The sequence below is a fragment of the Drosophila tropicalis genome, unplaced genomic scaffold, assembly GCF_018151085.1.
Source record: "Drosophila tropicalis isolate 14030-0801.00 unplaced genomic scaffold, ASM1815108v1 contig_805, whole genome shotgun sequence".
NCBI classification, from domain to species: Eukaryota; Metazoa; Arthropoda; class Insecta; order Diptera; family Drosophilidae; genus Drosophila; species Drosophila tropicalis.
Window position 1 is genome coordinate 2,432,287 of NW_027173295.1, and position 20,384 is coordinate 2,452,670.

Genomic DNA, 20,384 nt, shown 5'->3' on the forward strand with positions numbered 1-20,384 from the left:
TCTCTATGTATATTTTGTGAATGAAAAAGCCGACAAATAAACAACTGGTTGCCTGGTGACAAAATGATAATGTTTTATCAATCAAACAATCGTTTGAAAAAATTCTTTTTTTCATTTCTTTCCCCTATAGAGGCAGGCACAAATTTTTAAAAATAGTAAACAATTGCAATATTTTATTTCAATTTGTGCCTTTGGTTTGTTTTTCAACCCTTTTCTGACCAGGTAAATCGAAATTCAGCGAAAAAGTGAAGAGACTTGATCCCTGAAATCTAAAATATACAGTCATGGTCATGAATTTATGACTCTTTCAGTTCACTTTTTTTCTTAGTTCAAGTGTCTTAAAACTATATCCGCCAAGACTTGCTCTAGGGATAACTAAAGTCGAAAAACTGAAAACGTCATGAATTCGTAACCACCACTGTTGGCCAAAGGCGGATCCAGAGTTGGATTTTTGGGGGGATCGCAGCAGATCTGAGCACAAGTTTCATTTTATAATGATCATTCTGATCATATTAGACTTCTCTTTTTATACCCTTCCAAAAAGTTTATATTAATTTCGGTCAAAAGTGTGCAACGCATAGAACGCATAGTCCGTCTGGATCAACGCAATCTCCTCCTAGACCGTAAGAGCTACAGATCTGAAATTTTTCTTCTTATGAATTGGTTAGGATTCCTTTTCTTTTAATCGTTTTGAAGTCTTTCGTTAAGGTCATATTTTTAATCAGACACAGCGATGGGCTTTGTTACTTCACTTTATATAAATCCGATTCTGAGCATTTGGAAGAGTCATTTTCGTATCCTTTTTTAAACAAGTATGAAAATAGTCATTTTTCAATTAACAAGTCAATGATCTAGACTAATACATACTTCTTTAAAGACTTATATGACATCCGCAGCCGAACCACATCTTTTTGTTTGACAATTTTTAGTATATGTCCTTATGAAATTAGAGTGACTTTGAGCTGTTATAGTTAGGCTATTACTGTAAATACATACTTTTGCCACCGGAAAAGGTCAGCCCATAGAATATTTTAAGACCACAGTCCACGGGAACTATGAATACAACCCTTTGCTTGACAAAGAACAGGCTGAAAGTTCATAAACTTTTTAAATATCCTTGCAAAAAGGGTAAAATAATCTTGGTTCTAAACGTGCAATGCCTTGATGGAAGACTTTTATAAAGAATATATATGTATATTTTGGATCAGCACAACAAAAAGAGTTTATATAGTCACGTCCATCTGTTTGGATTAACGCAAACTCGGTTTAAAGGAGCTTTTAGAGAGCTGAAGCTAATGCTCATCTCGTTGGGACTTCCTTATGACGTAAGGATGTATGTTTATCTCAAACTCAGTCGGATCGGACTACTTTATTGCATGGCTCCTATAGGAACGATCTTACGAGAACTGTGCCCGGTTTTAGCAAAATCGGACGACAATCGAATCATATAGCCCACATAGAAGGAATCGGTCGAAAAATAACTTGTTGGCCTTTTTGTTTCCTGCTTTTGTGATTATCGTGATTATCATGATTGTAACTAACTCTCTAATCTCTAAATCTGGCAAATAAAGATCAAAATCGAATATCCATATAAGACAACTTGAGATTGTAGGCCTTTCCTTGGCGGATATTTAACATTTTCGATCTAATGTAAAGAAAAGTGTAAAAGAAAAACTTTCGAGGGTATACAACTTTCGACAAGTTAGCCCCGACCCACTGAAAATTCTATATGTCAAACACTTTGAATGTTTAATTAAGCTATTATCTGCTTAAACAATTCGAAACGGCAAACAAAATGTGCGGCTGTTGCCTTCAACTTGCTTTAGCAGCTGTTTCGATAGTTTGCTTCATTGCTTGATCTTGGTACGCCCCTCGTTATTTGTTGAAAAACGCCCCCTCAGATCAGATTAGTCAAATAGTTTAGAAAAGAGAAAAATGAAATCATCTAATGGAATATTTGTTGATAGCAAATTTCACAAGTCGCCACAACTTGTGATCATCTTGTGTGATCAATCATGAGTGATGATGAATCAGACCACTTGGCCACGTCAACGACAGAGTTTGACAGAGGTGAAAGTTGTAATTGGATACAAGAAACATTGCTTACAGGGGAAACAACTCGAAAGCGGGTCACAGATGCTTCCAGTTGAATATATACAGACAAAATCAATAAAGAAATTTACATATAACTTATATAGAATTCAGTAATACAGCTTTATTTTGGGGGTTAATGGTACTTGGTTCCATCGGATGGATGAATTTAAATACCAATCCTTGCAACATTTAAACTGTAGAAACATTCACCTCTTACTGTGTTAGCAGATCAATTTAATAAACATTTAAGTTGTCTGCGCATATTTTTATAAAATAAAATTAAGTTACTTATTGCACAATGTTTGCTTATTTTGTTTACTTTTTTTTCTCTTTTGTCATTTCTTTTTTTTAAGGTTGAGCATGCTTTATAAAAAGTTCTTGTTGCTGTTGTTGTTGTTTTTCACAAAATAAATAATATTTCTATCTTATAATAATCACCTGTGTCTGTGGTTGTGTTTGTTTGTTTGTGTTTTTTCTTTCTTGTTTTGTATGTAATGTACAATGTAGAGCCAACAGGAATTGGGTTTTGTTTTTGTTTTATATGTACAAGGGAAGGAAAAGGATTTATTTGACTTTTCTTTTTGGGGAAAAGGCAAAAAAAAAAAAAAAAAAAACCAACATAGCCATTTGCCAATTAGTCTCTATATGGAAGGAAGTTAGGGATGGATGGATGGATGGATGTGAGATATACAAAAAGGAATTTCAGATCCATAATATAACAGCCCCGATATATGTACACAGATGTGCGTATAAATTGGCTAGATGAGTTACAAATTGATGAGGCATCGATGTCATTACTAGATTATTTCTCCTCTTGGGTTACCTCAGCACTCGACGGAAATTCTCCATTTCGTATATACTATTTGACAATCTAATTAGAGAGTGAGGGAGAGAGAGAATGATAAATTGCTGACAATCATAAGCATGAACTAAAACAACTCACCTGCCAAAGGCATTGAATAGAGATACTATTTCACTACGTGATAGCCTAAATATGGGATCCGCTTCAATATGCGGTTTATCCCAAATACCGCTCTCTGTTGCCAAATTTAACTTCTCTGAATAAAGTATCTTCAATGCTGTACCCAGGCCTTGGGTCTGCAATTTACCCCATAATTTACATTTATCGCATCCCACACAACTCATTATTCTCGATATATTGCGAAACTTTTCCTTGTAATCATGTTTGAATTTGATTGAAGCAATGCCACTACTAAATAGAGCATTCTCATCAAAGTGTGACTGAAAGGATCTGCAATGCATAAGGATTACTTGATTAGTGAAGACATTAATATGATGCGATTATGGTGCACTTACTCTATTACACTTAGCATATCATTGATAGCCAGTTTAACCTCGTCATCCTCTTCGGCAATGCCTGTGTAGTATTCCTCGCGTCGCAAATACGGCGCCGCTTTGGCCAGGGCACGCAGTTCAACCAAATATATAAAGTATAAATTACGCAGCCAATGCGGCCCCTCCCCGCTGGTGGTTTCTGGACTAAAACGACGTTTAAACTCCTTGACATTGGGACCCCAAACGCCCTGTGGATCGAGGAAATCTTTCGATTCGGATAGCAAATATTTTGAGCATAGATGTATATTGATACTCGAATGAAGGCCAGATATAATGCGATAGAAGGCACGTTGCTCCAGGCAAACGTCACGTAAATCCAAATGTGGCACATAATTTGAGAACTTATTCGCTGTGGCATTATTGCCGGCGAAACAATTCTCCAGATAGATACTCTTCCAGATGCGATGAGCTGAATCTCCACGATAACCAGTATAACGTTCCGGATTCAATAGTAAGTCCACATATTGTGATCCCTCCTCATGATCATCGGGAATACAAAAATCTTCCTCAGCCTCATCATGTTTGGCCCACAATTCGAATTCCTTGTGCGCTTGATCACTAATGCTGGTATCCAGGAATCCTAGAGCACTTTCAAAGTCCTCCACGCCCGAACAACCAACTGCACCATCTCCACTCTCCTGTGCCTCGCGAGTATACTAAAAATAGCACACAAAACGAAAACAAAAACCATTAAATTGAACAGGTTAATCCATTCATTCAGCGTGAAAAGACCACGTCAGGTTTTTGGGCCTATTGTAAATTAACAATTACCATTTTGTTTGTATTAAAGGTAAATATCTTATGTATATGGCTCAGATTGGTTTTTGTTAAAGTGTGACACGTCACAAAACACAAAACAACAACTAAAACTAAAAATATCCACATAATCAAACAGATATTGGCATTTCATAAAATACCTTCAAGATTGTGTGAGACACAATCTATATGAGAAAGTGTGAGAGGGCGCGGGGGCGGGCGCGACTCTGCTTCATTTCCTTCTTCCCAAAACCCCATTGATAATTTATAAGATAATAATAAAATGCGACGGATAGGAGAGGGCAAACACAAGACACACTTCACTTATATTGTATATTGTTGATAAGACGCTGAGCTCAATCGATTGTTATCAATAAATTGAATAAGTTTTCAGTCTCTATCTCTTACTTACCTTGTAAGATGCAGATTTCTCTTTTTGCTCGCCCTTGTCTTTAATGCCCTGTGGAATGGCCTTCTCCTCGCAATTTTCCACCTGACAGAAGCGTATGGCGCAGCGACTGTCGTCGGGCCAAAATGGGCAATCCTGTCTCAAATTCACCTTGTAGAACCGAAAGAAATTCTTAACCAATAGACTTTGCAGCCGTGGATAGATTTTCATATTGTTAAAATGATCAACAGTGTCCACATCGCAGCTGCAATCGTTAATGGAGCCTTCCAACTGGAAAACAGATCCGTTTTATTTATGAAATTAACATTTCTCCGCTTTTTTCGTGTTAGACATACCTCACAGAAGCAGTTTTTGTTCGTTTCGGCATCGTCGAGGGCGGCAAAATAGCCACTAGTTCGCGCTGTCCAATAAAGAAGGATCAGCAAAATCATCAGGCGTGGTAGCCAGCGATTTAGCTGCCCTCCGCGTTCCACCATAATTGTTGTTGATGTTGTTGCTGTTCGTGTTTTTCCGTGTGTGTGTTTTATATTTCTGTTTGGGGAGCTCAGCTGCCGCTGCTACTTCTGCTGCTGTCTTTTTTAGTAGTGATGGGAAATCGGCTACTCATAAAAAAGTTTTACCTCAACGGGCAGCGGAAATTTTGGCTTTTTCCCGCCAAATGCACAAAGTAGTTTATTGAGCTACTAAAGTTGGGACAGACAAAAATGCTTTCAAAGCCACACTGAGAACAACAGCGCAATGGCTGTTTGAACTTAATTTGTTCCATTTAAAGTATGTGATCAAGGTTTAAAAGTACCACGAAATCGAAGACATCATTTTATATTTATAAAACTACCAGCATTAGCATTAAGTATTTCCTAAAATTTCCTAAAATTGCCCTTCAAATAAAGCTGTTTTTGACCTTTAAAAGTTGTCACCACTGTTTCAAGCCACATACTGATCAAAACATAACCCAGAGAACATTAAGAGTGACTGAAAAACTGTCATAGTTACTTTTATAAAAAAAAAAGTTGCTTAAAATGTTTTGAGGCTCTTGTTTTGGCTAGTCTTTTGTATACCTTCATAATTCCATTGTTCATAGATGTATGTATATATTTTGTTTGATTGATTCTTTCTGGTCATGCTAAAAGTTGGCTCCACCTAAAAACAAGAATTAAATTTCACTGTAAAGCTATCACAACCAATGTGATTTTAGGCCACTAATTCATACTATTATTCGGACTATTATTCGGCCCTTAGGACTATTATTCGGCCCTTAGGACTATTACTGGCACCCTTAGGACTATGGCGCCATTTTCAAATAGGGTTACAATGCTCTAAATCAGTGAGAAAGCTGCAAGTAAATATTTATATCATTTTTGGAATTTTATAACTATATAAATTTGCTTCTTTTTATACCCTTGCAGAGGGTATTATAAAATTGGTCAGATGTTTGTAACGCACAGAAGGAGACGTTTCCGACCCCATAAAGTATATATATTCTTGATCAGCATGAGAAGCTAAGTCGATATAGCCATGTCCGTCTGTCCGTCTGTCCGTCTGTCCGTCTGTCCGTCTGTCCGTCTGTCCGTCGGTGCGTACGCGTTTTACTCAGCCATCTTAAGAGCTATCGGGATGAAATTTTTTTTGGGAGCTTTTTTTTACCCGGGTGAGATAAAGTATGAAAATCTTTGGGATCGGACTACTATATCATATAGCTCTGGAACAAAAATTTTTGCAAAAATTGGAGTATCCCCATGAAATTTACCAATATAATAGAATTTGATATAAAATCTCAGATCCCAAAATTTGACCATGATCGGATAAATAGAACACAAGTTACAGTCTATATAAATCGGTTCAATCGCTGCCGGCAGCTCTGCTTGCTGCCTACTACGTCACCATCTGTTAACAGAGCACATGCATACACACACAGACGCAACGCTACATAAACTGTATGTGTATGCGTGCGTTGCTTTGCTTAGGGAATGAGGGAAGAAGAAGAACAAATTGTACATAGTATGAAGAGTAAAATTGTTTTGTTTGTATATTAATGAATTGAGTTGCAGAAAAGAAATTTTGAACATGTGAAATTATTATTGTCAAGGACTGCAAGGGTATATAAACTTCGGCATAGCCGAATTTAACTTCTTTGATATTTTATTCATTAATATTGATTGACAGCTCATTGGTCATTGGCTCATTGGTGACTTTTTCTAATATGCAAATAACAATACTACGACTACGTAACATTTATTATGCATTTTTAAAATATCAAGTTAAAGTACAATGATGCTATTTTTCAATAAACTTGCGGGCTTCCGTCATTAGTAATAATGTAATAAAGTAATTATATTTTCTAAAAATTGCTAGCCGTTTTGATTGTACAGGCTCCATATACATTTATCACCTCATTAGAGCTGTACTTCTTCTTTTATTACCAGTGCTATTTATTTATGTTCCTGTTGTCCCTTTTCTTAAAAAACAGATTGCTAAAATCTTTCCTCAAGTTAAACATTGAATTAAATCTAAGTCGTCTGATCATCTTGCTTAGTGAGAGAGAGAGAGAGAGAGAGAGTGAGAGAGGAATTTTAAGCTAAAACAGCTGGAAATTGTTATTCTCTCGCGCAAGTTTTCTCTTCGATAGTTGGGCACGAACCATCGATACATCGTCAAATACTGGGAGCCGCGCAAGAAATAATGGGTTGGGGGAAAAACGTAGGCATCAAATACAGGGATTGCACTGAGATTTGAAAAGGTCGCTTGAAAAAGTCTACGCAAAAAAAAGAATTATTTTAAGCCCGCGCGAGTTTCATTTTGGTCTTTGGCGCGTTCGCACATGCGTGTTGTTGTACTCCGTCGGAACTTTGTGATTTTGGCCAAGTTAGCACGCGACGTGTTGTTTGGGCCTGCGCTGCGTACTTTACTTAGCGGCTAATTTTCAACGGAAAACAAGTGCAAAGAAAACAAAAGAAGAGAAGAAAATAAAATAAGAAATTAAAGAAACCATGTTCAACAAAAAAAAAGAAAAAAAGAGACACTAAGCGAATAATTGAGTAATTAAGATAAAATATGTAGTAAGCAAAATACGACAGGCTTCATGCAAAGTGTGGATAACGGTTGTTTTTCTTTTACTTTTTTTTGGTGTTGTTGTTTTTGTTTTGGTTTTGCGTGTGTGCGTGAGTTTTGTATATTTTTGTTTTTGCTTTTTTGTTTATTGTGTTTGCTAAAATGGAGACTTTGTGGTTGTTAGAAGAAGGAACTCAGAAGCTGCAGAAGAACAAGAAGAACGAATAAGCAAGTGATAACAAAATTCAAAATATTTCAATATGAATGAAAATATTTGGAAATGTCCGAAAGCATACAAAGTAGAAAATCTACCGTTATATAGACATAAAGGCATAAAATTCGATGAATACGCCTTTCGTCTGTCTACAGGTGTTATATGAATGTTTTACGATTAGTTTAATGTCAGTTATATGGCCGTTTATTTGATTGTCGTTGGCATTTGCGCAAGTGCCTGATTTTGGCAAGTTATTAGCGATATTTTTCTAAAAAAATCAACAATCTTCTGATTTGTCCTTTTTTTCGGTTAAGATGCCGACTTTTGAACTTCGCAACTTAAACTGTTATACGAACTAAAACTGTAATACCATTATGGCCTATTTTATCTCTTTCGCACTTAAGGGTGCGGAGATGCATATGTATGTATGTATATATGACAATCCTGTTATATAATTGTTATACTCTTGTTTTGTAGAACTGTTATATTCATGTATGTACATGTATTCAAAATTTTACCCTTCATTCAGAGAGCGATTATTTCACTTTGATCCTCGACAAGTGTCATATCAAGTGTTATACACTGACCTTTGACCTTTGACAACTGTTATATTAATGATATGCAAGAGTTATTTGCCTTTTAGTGCTTTATAACTGACATATTAGATCACTTTGACCCTTGACTACAGTTATGGTTATAAAATTTAATATTATTGAAATACCTAAGAACAGTTATAAACAATCGCATCAGCTTTACCTCTTAATTACTGTGAATTGAGCGTTGTAAAACTTTTATACCCTATGTTATTGACAGCATTTTCTCTTAATACAAAATCAAACTAAGTATTATGATTCTGGAGCAATAGTATTATTATACGACTTTTATAGACTCCAATAAAATTGTAATTGCTGAAATTAAGAACTCTAATCTTTGAACCACACACACACACACACACACAACTCGTTGAACAACAAAAAAAGAAAATAAAAATTGGCAACTTCCTCGATTGCGAGTCATTAGCAGCTCCTCCCTGTCTTGATGTGCTTATGCAAAGGAGCCAGTTGGGCGGAGAAGGAGAAGAAGGTGGCGTGGCATGGCGTGGCACGAGGCAGAAGGAGAGGAATACCGCTATGGCTAGACATCGGGCCCAGGTCCCCAGTCACTCTTGCACCATTAGCCTGAGCATTCAACAAACGAGACGCCACACACACACACACACACACACACACACACACACACACACATGTGAAATGATCAGCCAAAGAGGTGGAAAGGGGGAGACAGACAGGCAGAGCAAAAGAAGGGACCTGGCGACGGCCCCTTCACTTTTTGTTGTTGTAGTTGGTGATTTTTTTTGTTGTTTTTTGGTTTTTTTTGTTGGTTTCATTGCTGAAAAAGTTGCCGCAGCAAGTGCAACTCACAACAATTTCGCATTCCGAGCGCGCGCTCTGCACCCGAAAGTATCTTTTTAGGAGTTTTGCATCTCTTGCAATGTTTAACTGTAAGTTGAGGCATGCGAAACATCGCCAAACCGCACGCCGCTCTCCCCCGCCGTCACCCCTTCAATCACTATCTCTCTCTTTCACTCTCTGTCTCTCTCTTTTACTTGTCAAGTTCAATGTGCGTTGACAATTTTCCATTTGATTTTTCCTTTTAGTTGTTTTATTTTTGTTGTTTTTGTATTGTTACTTTCACATACATACATAGATAATACAACATTTTCATTGTATTTGTGCAGCTGTGCGTATATTTTAATTTATTTAGTTTTTCGCTTTGTATTGAAATTGTTTCTATATACACATACATACATACATACATATATTGAACCCGGAACCCCATGTAGGTAAAAATGGCTAAGTGAAGATGCGGCTGATCCATCCATTCAAACGATCCATCGAACAAAATGAACAAACTAAAGTTTCAAAATGCATAAATCACATGCAGAAAAGATTGCTGTTGTGAAAGCGCAAGTAATTTTTACACTTTTACCCAAGAAACCAGCCAAGAGACAGACAGACAGACCGACATACAGAGAGCGAGAGAAAGATTCATAGATACTTTTCTATCTTTAACATACGACAACGCGCACGTACATACCATCAGATCCAAAGATCCCATCCCATTCCAAGCGTCTTTCATCGTCGTGTTAAGCGGCTTAATTGAAAGTCTTGACTTATGACTTGTTGCAACTACGTCGAGGGGAAAATGTCTTAAAGATATCTTGATGATGCTCCAAACTAATCGAAATTCCAAGTGAAATTCAAACCAAACCAAACCAAAAAAAAAAAAAAAGAAAAAAGTAAAACAACAAGAAAAGTCGAAATAAAAAAAGTTTTTTGCAAGAATCGAAATAAGTTCAATGACATTAATACATACATACATGTTCTTTTTTTTCTACATTTTTTTTGAATGTTGTTATTGTTCCTTTAAGAAACAAAGCCACCAATTGTTACCAATAATAAATAAATTATAATAGAATACAGTCGCTAAACAAATAAATAAACAAAGCGAAAAAAAAGAAGAAAAAAATTGCATATTTTAATTAAAAAAAGTGAATTGTGAAAGTTGAGAAAGAGAAATAGCAAAAAAGAAAAAACCAACAAACAACAAAAGAAACGAAAATTTTCCTCAAACCGGCATCCGGGGACAGAGAGAGAGAGAGAAAAAACGGAAAATCAATCTGACAGCGAGGGAGAGAGAGAGAGCGGACAAAAGTAAGTAATATTATATTAATATATGTTCAATCATTTAGATCTTCGTGATATTTTTCTCTCTCATTTCGAGTTTCCATTTGTGTGCTAACTTGTTTTTTTTTTTTTTTTTGTTATGTCTATTAGCCCAAAAGTCTGAGCTCATCACTTTATGAGATTCTAAAGATTTGCAAACAGAACACAAAAAAAACTTGTTCAATGACTCAATTTTTGCATTTGTCTTTCTTTTTTTTTTTTTGTGAATTTAAACGTTTATTTTTAATATAATAATTTTTGTTTGTGGTATTTATATAGTTTATTTAGAGAGCAGCTCTTGGCTCAATGTCAAGGTTACATACATATACACACATACATATGTACATACATCTATGTATATATTTAAACTGTCTGACAAAAAGCCCCAAATTAATTGCGGCTCAACACTTCTCGAGTGGAACGAACATGGTTTTGGCATTTTGTAATTGCTTCATTTTGTAAGCGAGTGCGTGAAAATGTTGATAGAGAAAGACGAAAAGAGAGCAAGAGAGAGAAAGAGAAATGATGATGAAGACCAGTTGCATATACATTTTATTAAATATGATGATAAACTCATATAGGACAAGGTCAGATCAATCGAATCTCAACTGCCAAGGATTCTTAAATTGTTAAGATATATCTTAATCTATTTTGGGAAGGAGACTAGATCTTTCCAATTATTCAATTATCACGTAAAATATTCAAAACATTCCACATTTTATCACACATTTGATGTAGAGATCTGAGTCGATCTGAACAAACTAAGTTATAACTTTTAAAATCCTTTAAAATCAAAAAAAAAAAAAACCATAGAGAATTCGATTTTATTAAATTCCTTTTCAGCTTAAAAGTATTGAGAATATTTTTTCAAAAGGGTTATTCGAAGTAATGAATCAAAAAGGCTAAAAATAAAAAACAATACTAAAGTTATTATAGGGGTCGGGACTAGAATTACATTTACTTCAAATCTAACGCCGGCTTAGATTTATTGTCAGACGAACCTGCATCGAGTTATCCTTGCCGCCAAGAGGATCCAAAAATTAAAGATGTTGTTCATCGTTTAACTTAGTTTCTAAAACTTTGAAACTTTCTTGACTTGAATTTGAAATTCTTGAAAACTTTATAAAAAAGCATTAATCTTCGACTGAGTTGAAGCCAAAATTGTCTTAATTATTGTCTTGACCATTTTTTCTCGCTTCATCTTCAAGGTTATCATCAGGAGTATGTTAATAGGTGTCATCTCGCATCGGGAAAAGCATCTATCAACCTTTTGTGTGATAGAGAATAGACCTTTTAACATATTATAAACAATAAATAAAAATTGTTGTTTTTTTTTTTTGGGTATTTTTATTAATTAATAACTCATTAGTAACAAAAAAAAAGTAGCTCAAAGCTACGCGTATTCATCAGATACCGTTCTGGGTATTCTCCAGCTTCGCATTGACTAAAATCACCGTTAAAAGTTTCACCCTAAAGGCAGAAAATAACAACAACACCAACCTTAGCATAAATTTGACTTTTTAATGATAATAAAACATTTTTTTTAAAGCGTTTGTTGTTATGTGTGAAAATGTGAAGAAGGCATAAAAAGACATTACCTACCATTTCGAGGTGGCAAACATACATACATACATATATACATCATATATAATGTGTAATTATAAGACCAACACCGAACATCAACGTCAACGGTTAGAAGATATAGTAGATAGGTAGTTAGTACCTTTTTTTCTTCTACTACCACTTGGCGGAGATCATGACTCGGCTAGAAAATACAAGTGCAAGGCACGCACAGATGACACCCTGTTGAACACATAAGACACAAACAAAAGAAAAGAATAAATCGAAAAGGAAAACAAGGTGGAATAGAAAGAAAAGAAAAGAAAAACTTAAGTTGCTAGAAAAGACAGTAGTTCTAGGCTGGAACTGACCGTGCAAAAGGTCATTGATCTTAATGATCATGATGAGGTGTGAGTGTGTTTAGTTAGCCTCAAGATTTATGTGTGGCATATATAAATACCCTTTCCAAAAATAAGAGCCTTAGCATTTTCAAGCATTGAAAAACATTCTTAATACCTGAATGCAGTTGAAAATGAAATCTTCTTGGCCAAATCGTTTGAAATACTCAAAACAAAAAGTTTATAAACTAAAACATAATAATTGATTGTTTTTCAAAATTTGTATAAAGATTGATTGATTTGCTTAGAAGCTGTCTAAGGATAATGGGAGTGTGGATAAATATCATTTGGTTGTCTTAAAATGAATATTACGCACACAGTTTCTGACTCTTTATATGAACCACAAAAGTTTCAGCATTGTCAACCAAAAAACGAGAGTCTCCAATCGAGAACTACATATAATGCCCGATAGACAAAATTCGTTGCGACCTACATAGAACAATCTTTTTTAGATATTCAGCAAAAAAGAGTATAAAAACTTTATTAAAATTCTAAATTCTTGGTTTAGTAAGAATTTCTCACTCTCTCTCTCTCTCTCTCTTTGTCTTGTTGTTCGCTTGGGTTTGTGAATGAGAGTTTATGAGGCTGAAATTGAGTAAAGATCATAAAAAGTTGCTAATATTGGACTTGAAATATTAAGTTTATTAGTTGTGGGTGAACCAACTTTTAAATACAAAATATCAAGAGCAAAACCAGTTTGATCAAATAATTAGTCTTAAGCCTTTTTATGGTTATTATAAAATAAAAATTTTATTACCAGAATGTGTGGAGATAAAGCAGATTGAGTCATAGTTGCAAGTAACTAGCTCTTGTTCTTTCTATTGTATCATTTTCAAATTTTAATTTTGGCTTATACCAAAATGGGAAAAGTGGTTAGACTTGATGTAGATTTCTTAAATTTTATTTTATACGTTCTTAATTGAAATGTAAAATTTTAAGAAAATCATAGAATTAATAAAATGTTTCATATTTTTAAAGATATTTTAATTTATTTAGGTATTTCTTAAACTGTATTGGGTCTTATACCAAATTTGTGCGAATTTCAATTTCAAGACAGCTTTCTTTAAGAATTTATTGAGGATTGACATTGCTGGGTATATTCAGGTTTTTTAAATTTTTAATTCTAAATGCACAATTAAATAGTTTTCTAATTATTTTTTGTAACACTTACATAGTCATTTCTATTTATTTCTGTATATATGATCAGAAGCCATGAAGGAAATTACGTTTCCATTTATATATAAGATTAATTTCCCACATTAAACTAACCGTTTTATTTCTATAGATAATAAATAGACATGATTATATTTTATTCAAAGATATAGCAATTTAAAGTTCCTTTTAAATTTTCTTGGTGTTGTTGTTGTTGGGTGTCACTTTACAAATTTAGTCTATAGTTTCCGTTATGCGCAAATATTACGGCATTTGGCATGTATGTATGTATATTGGTATGTTGGTATGTGTATGTACATATGTTGGCAACGATTTGATGCCAATGTTAAACTATCACTTTATATGCAAAAAACGCAACAACAAATTTGTTATAACCTGTGCAACAAGCAGCAAGCGAGACTTACTCGTCGATTGGTGTTAATAATGCTAAAAAAAGGAGAGAAAAGACGAAAAAAACAGTTGCGATTGGAGGCATACTTCATGGATCAGACGCCAGACGTCAGAGACTCAGACCCAGTCCCAACCTATGCAAAAAAAAATGAAGCAAGTAAGTCGACTCGTCGACTTGGGTATACCATACACCTGGTGAAACAAATATTTCAAATTTCGAAGACCAAATGTATGTCTATTAAATTGTTTTTACATGTCTTATACTATGTGCTATCTCGCTCACTCTACAAACACACGAGCACTCTAGCGCCGCTACTAGCCAACGTCCAATTCTGGCCTTGTGGACCGCTTAGTAAAATACGTTCATACTCATATTTTACATGTTTCTAGTACGATTTCAATAAAATTTGATAGTTTGGTAGAAATAGATAAGATAAATTAGTCTGCCAAATTTAAATACGATAGTCAAAAAACTAAAGGAGGAAATAGTTTTTTTCTAAATTATGGAGGCGGAAGTGGGCGTGGCAAAATGTGAAAATATCTAAATTCTCTGCGCATACTATGCCAGTATACATACTAAATTTGGTGACTTTAGCTTTGTTAGTTTTTGATAAAATCAGTTTTGTTTAATTTACGAGGGCGGAAGTGGGCGTGGCAAAATGTTTAAATAGCCAATATCTGCGCGTCTATTAAGCTAGTCTACATACTAAATTTGATGTCGGTAGCTATCATAGTTTTTAAGGAAATCACTTTTATGTAAATTCCGCGGGCGGAAGGGGGCGTGGCAAAAAGTTTAAACAATTAGTTTCTGCGCACTAACTAATCGGGTATACAAACTAAATTTTATGTCTCTAGCTGTCATACTTTTTAAGAAAAACAGTTTTATGTGATTCCTGGAGGCGTAAGGGGGCGTGGCCGAAATTCCAATTAATGCTGAACATGTGCATACTACACGAGTATACATACCAAATTTGGTGGCTCTAGCTCTTATAGTCTCCGAGATCTGCGTGTTCATACAGACGGACGGACGGACGGACGGACGGACGGACGGACGGACGGACGGACGGACGGACGGACGGACGGACGGACAGACGGACATGGCTAGATCGACTCGGCTGTTGATCCCGATCAAGAATATATATACTTTATAGGGTCGGAGAAGCTTCCTTCTGCCTGTTACATACATTTTGGCGACTTTAATATACCATTTCACCCTATGGGTGTATGGTATAAAAATATATATATAAATATACATACATATGTATATATTCAGCTGGTTCAGCTCAAAGTCTTGCTAGAGTCGGGCTGGTTGGTTGGTTGTTGGTTGGTTCATTGGCTGGTGGTAGTTGGTTGTCTAACAATTTTAACCCAGTTTTCCAGCTATGGCCACATTCTTGTAGGAGAGCAGAAAAACCATAAACAAGTTTTGTTTAAAGTTGAAAAACAGGCGAAATATATAAACATGTATATCTAAATGTATGTATGTATTTATGGTATAGGTGTGTATGTTTGTGTGTGTGTCTTTTGCAAATTGAAATTGAAGCTAATGTGAAAAGGCCAAAGCAGTAATAGAAACATAGAGAAAAGAGAGTAACAAACAATTGGCCCTTTTGTCGATACTTTGGGGATGGATGGCTTAAATGCAGGTCAATAGGGATTTACGGTTAGACGTGTTGTTCACATGTCACTCTAAGTAGGTGCGGAAATCGCAATGACGTTTTGTCGCTCTACACACACACACCAAACACACACACACATATGCACACACTTAATAATGAGAGCACTGGACGATTAGCGTTGGCTCTGCTATCGTCATCATCATCAGAAGCGGTGTCGTTGCCGTCGTTGTCACTTGGTCAGTTGGAGCTTAGAGTGGGTCAACAAACAGCACAAGTGAATGAACATTGGAACTCTAAATAGCCACGACAATGACTGCAAACAATGGGAACAGTTATTCGAAACGGTGTTTGCTTCTGGAATTTGTTTGTTGCTTTAACTGAAACAGAATTCTTTTTTGATCTTGCCTTCATTATTTCTTTTTGGAGCAATTTCATATAATCGCATCACAACTGCTTATTTTCAATTTATCAGATTATGGTTGGTGTCTGGTAACCAACTAACCTACTAGAAAAATTATGAAAAACTCACATAAAATAAATAAAAAGAGTTTGCAAGAAAATCTCACTATATCTAACCTAAGGTATAGAAAAAATACACACTTGAATCTGTCATATTAACTTTAGATTTTATATTAGTTTTTTGATTTATAGAAATAATTCTAGTTTTCAAACAATTTTCGTGTTTCATGAGAGCATGACAAAGTTTGCGAACAAGGTCAAAGTGTAACAAAATCTAACTAACTCTTACCTAAGGATCAAAAAGTTACTATTTCTGCAATCTGCATTAGAACATTAGTAATTACCCATGGGGATCTTTGGGAGCTTTTGCCATGGTTTGAGCCCTTTGATTTGTGGATCTACTTGGAATGATATACATATGTATATTCAATAGTTATTTTATTGTTTGAAGTTAAATATAATTTTCAAATAAACTAGCTAATTTTCTCATTTACTTAACTGAATCGTTTACATTATTTCGTTTTATTTTCTCTTTCAAAATCATTTAACTTAACATTAATCTTCTACAACTATTACTAGTTATCAACTGCATCATTCAACTATAACGTTTAATCTTTTTATTCACTCAACTCTAACATTTAACTAATTCACTCAACCTACTCCTTTAATTTATTTGCTTAAGTTTAGTAAATATAAATATGAATATTCATATTGATCATACAGAGTAGAGAGTTATATCCCTTTCCCTTTAGATTGGCACTTTTTTTCGAACTCTGTTGTTTATATTTCGTAAGAAAATTGATTCAAAAATTTTGATGCCCATTGAAAGGTATTGGAATGGATTTTTGCAATTGTTTCGTGTATTGCTTTGGAGTGTGTTGTTTTTCGTACACTTTTTTGGGTTGTTTTGCAAAACGAAACCTTACAAAAAAAAATAAAAAATAAAAAAAATAATCAGGCAACATTAAACTGAAACGAAACGAAACTTGTCTTGCGTATGGTCAGTAACCGGCAACTACATGCACATGTGTACATATATGTATATAGGTACATATACATCCATATGTATATGTATATATGTATGTAGCTACATATATCGGTTTTCAGCTACTTAGTATGCCCGGCTGTACGACTCTCAATTTCAATTGGAGTTGGTTGCGGTGGCGTTGGCCGGTGGCTTATTAATTACCTCACCGCACAATTGCGTGGCACATACAAGGCACACACAAAGAAAAAACACACACGCACACACATACATGACATCAAGTAGAACCCACAAAAGGCGTTGGACACGTCTCTGTCGACGACAACGACAACGACGACGACGACTGGGTTAAACCGTAAATGGAGCGTCCAAATGGAAGTCAATGCGCCGATGCAAGTTTGTGTTTTGTTTTTGATTTTGTTTTCTTCTTCATTTACAGTTGATTAAAAAAAAAAAAAAATTTCAAAGAAGCACAGGAAACAACAACAAATGAAAAGTTAAAAAATGAGAGTGATTTGTGTTGGATTGTGCTGTTTTTTTCTTCTTCTTCTATTATTTATATTTTTTTTCACTGCTTTGTTAAACTAGTTTTTGTTGTTGTTTATCTCAAGTTGTAAGTGTAGTGTGTGTGTGTGTGTGTGTTGTTTCTTAGTTTCTTTTTTGCATATTTTTTCTCAAAGTTTTGTTGCTTACTTTCAAATGTCAAATGAAGTTGAAGGTGGTCCACGCAGTCCGATGGATAGATACAATACAACGTTTGTTGTATATATATATATATATATATATATATAAATATGTACATATATAGACAATGATATCTACGTTTTACTTTATGATTTATATTGACTCATGTTCGATATATGTACATATACTTGGATAGATGGATGGCGGTAGAAAAACAAAAGACTTAGGCAACGAACTTGTTTTCAGTTGTATTTTTAGAAATTATTTTCGTACACGGAACGGAAATGAGTAAAGGACTTGGAAGAAAAAAAAAAAAAAAAACACACACACACACACAACTTATTGCATTGTGATTTTGAATAAAATAGTTTATCATAAAAATTGCTGACAATTTTTGAAAGTACAACAACAACAGTACAACAACAACATAGACTTTCAAAAATAATTTCAAATAAGTCTTTCGAATTTGGCAAAAAGGAATGCCGCTTTTCATATTTGAAATAGCAAACATAACATTTTTCTTTATACAATTCAATGAAATTCAAACCACATAAAATAATTTAATAAATAGGCATATAAAAAAAAAAAAAAAAAAAAAAACCTAAAACCATTAACAAATTACTAAGCAACTTCATAAAAACAATTCAAAAGTCATAAGCAAAAATCGTGCCCAAAGTCAAGTCTCTGGCCAAAAGCAAGAGAAACTTAATGAAGCCTGAGAAAGTTGCTTGTTGGATGAGCTTGTTGTTGTATGTTTGCAGTCTATACATACTTACAGATACATAAATAGGTATGTAAGCAATGATGAGTGCACACACAAAGCTCAAGTGACAATAAGTATAAAAAAAAAAAAAAAAAAAAAAAATAAAACATAAAAAATGCGATAATTGCTAACAAATTTGTCTGGCCAACGCATGCCAAACATGCAACAGCAGCAACTACAGCGGCAGCAACAAGTTTTTTTTTTTTTTGGTTTCTTCTTCTTCTTCTTTGACAGAAGACCTTAATGTTTTGTGACCAACGAAACGAATTTGAGATGTACTCTTGGATCGTATAACATTTCTTCTGGTTATTCTTCTCCTTCTTTATTCGAGTGCTGCTGCTGCTGTTGCATTTGACCCAGTTTAATGCAAGTGGAACGCATTGACCAACAGCAATAGCTTAGCAACTTGACCATAAATAGCCAAGGCGCAGATTTCTAGACATCAAAATCGAGCATATTCAATTGAGAGTATTCGACTTTGCAAATGCCCTAGTAATAATTGCATTTGCCATCTAAAAAGAAAAATAAAAATCATTTTACTATTACATGCCCATTAAATTTAGTTTTATTCAATAAAAAAATAAAAGTAAACTTCTTTTTACTAATTTAGATTTAAAGTGTGTGCTTTTCATAAACATACAAATTTTAAAAGATTCTTTAATTATTCTGTTGTCTTAGTTTTTAATTTAGTTTAGAACTACAATTAAATTAATCAATAATTTCAATCATTTTTCCATTCCATTTAATATGCTATAAACGTGCCTCGGCTACAGGGTAGCAAGCATAATAAAAAAAGAACACTTCACTCAATGGACCGCAACACACAAAAGTCTTCTTCTCTCTGGTGCGAGTATTTTCTCAATGAAGATGTTTGAGCGAGAGGGAGAAAGAGAGGAAAAGACTCACGCCAAGTTCGTTGCCTAAGTCTTTCGTTCTGATAGCCAGGGAAACTTGTTTTTTCTCGTGTTTTTTTTATCTTTTCTTATCGGTTTTTTTTTTTTTTTTTTTTTTTTTTGAGATGCTGTGGCAGAACTTTCTTTCATTGATTCTGAGCTGCGGCCAGTCGCATATAAATAATAAATTAAAAGCCGAGAGACTTTCTTCTTTGCAAAAGTCAGATCTTGGTGTCATCATCGTCTCGTCATTATCATCATCATCATCATCATCGTGATCATGGTCTCTAGCTCATTCTAGCTGACCCAAATATTTACCTACTTTGATGCTCTTTCACCAGCACTCACCTTGGTCTTAGGATGGGGAGATCTACACCTTGTGTCATTTTTTCCCCCAGCTTTTTTGTTGGTGGTTCTTTTGGGCTTGAATTTGGGTCCGGCTTTCCTTTGTGTTGGGCCAACAAGCTGCCCAGATTATATTTCCATTTCGATTATACACATCTTTATCGGGCGTCTTCATTAGTTTGACCCAATTTTGTTTTGGATAGAGTAGTAGGTATGTTCTGATGCATTTGGTTTGTATATTTATTTGATTTTTTTACTTTCTATTTTCTCTTATGGTTGAAATTTAGAATCTTTTTCTGCCTTATTAGAAGATTGTATTGTTTCTATCCCTTTCTTTTCTTTTCTTTTCTTTTTCTTCTGTTGAAGTCAATTTACTTTCATTTATTGGAGTTGGAGAGGAAATCTTATGATTTTTATTGTTTTTTTCATATTTGTCGGGGCGTTTTTTGATGACCATTTCCGTTGGGAAGCTGTAATAAGCTGCGATTATTAGATATTAGTTGGTTTTGGTT

At 34.6% G+C, this 20,384-nt stretch overlaps 2 protein-coding genes across 4 annotated transcripts in view; one reads left to right on the forward strand and one right to left on the reverse strand.

The window, feature by feature from the left end:
* Positions 1 to 2,190: 2,190 nt before the first annotated feature.
* Ero1L (endoplasmic reticulum oxidoreductin-1-like protein) lies at positions 2,191 to 5,202 on the reverse strand. Its single transcript, XM_068293692.1, has 5 exons — positions 4,951 to 5,202; positions 4,619 to 4,885; positions 3,412 to 4,106; positions 3,038 to 3,346; positions 2,191 to 2,965 (listed from the first exon to the last, which is right to left on the reverse strand). Exons 1-5 carry the CDS (start codon positions 5,089 to 5,091, stop codon positions 2,914 to 2,916), a joined length of 1,464 nt encoding a protein of 487 aa, XP_068149793.1. The 5' UTR covers positions 5,092 to 5,202; the 3' UTR covers positions 2,191 to 2,913.
* Positions 5,203 to 10,314: 5,112 nt separating this feature from the next.
* Positions 10,315 to 20,384, forward strand: part of bbg (big bang) — a 141,210-nt gene continuing 131,140 nt past the window's right edge. For 2 of the 3 annotated variants that reach the window (XM_068294052.1, XM_068294051.1), the window contains exon 1: positions 10,315 to 10,591. The gene's annotated coding sequence lies outside the window, so the exon portion shown is untranslated. The remainder of the gene's footprint in view (positions 10,592 to 20,384) is intronic. The other variant, XM_068294049.1, reaches the window with a different exon arrangement.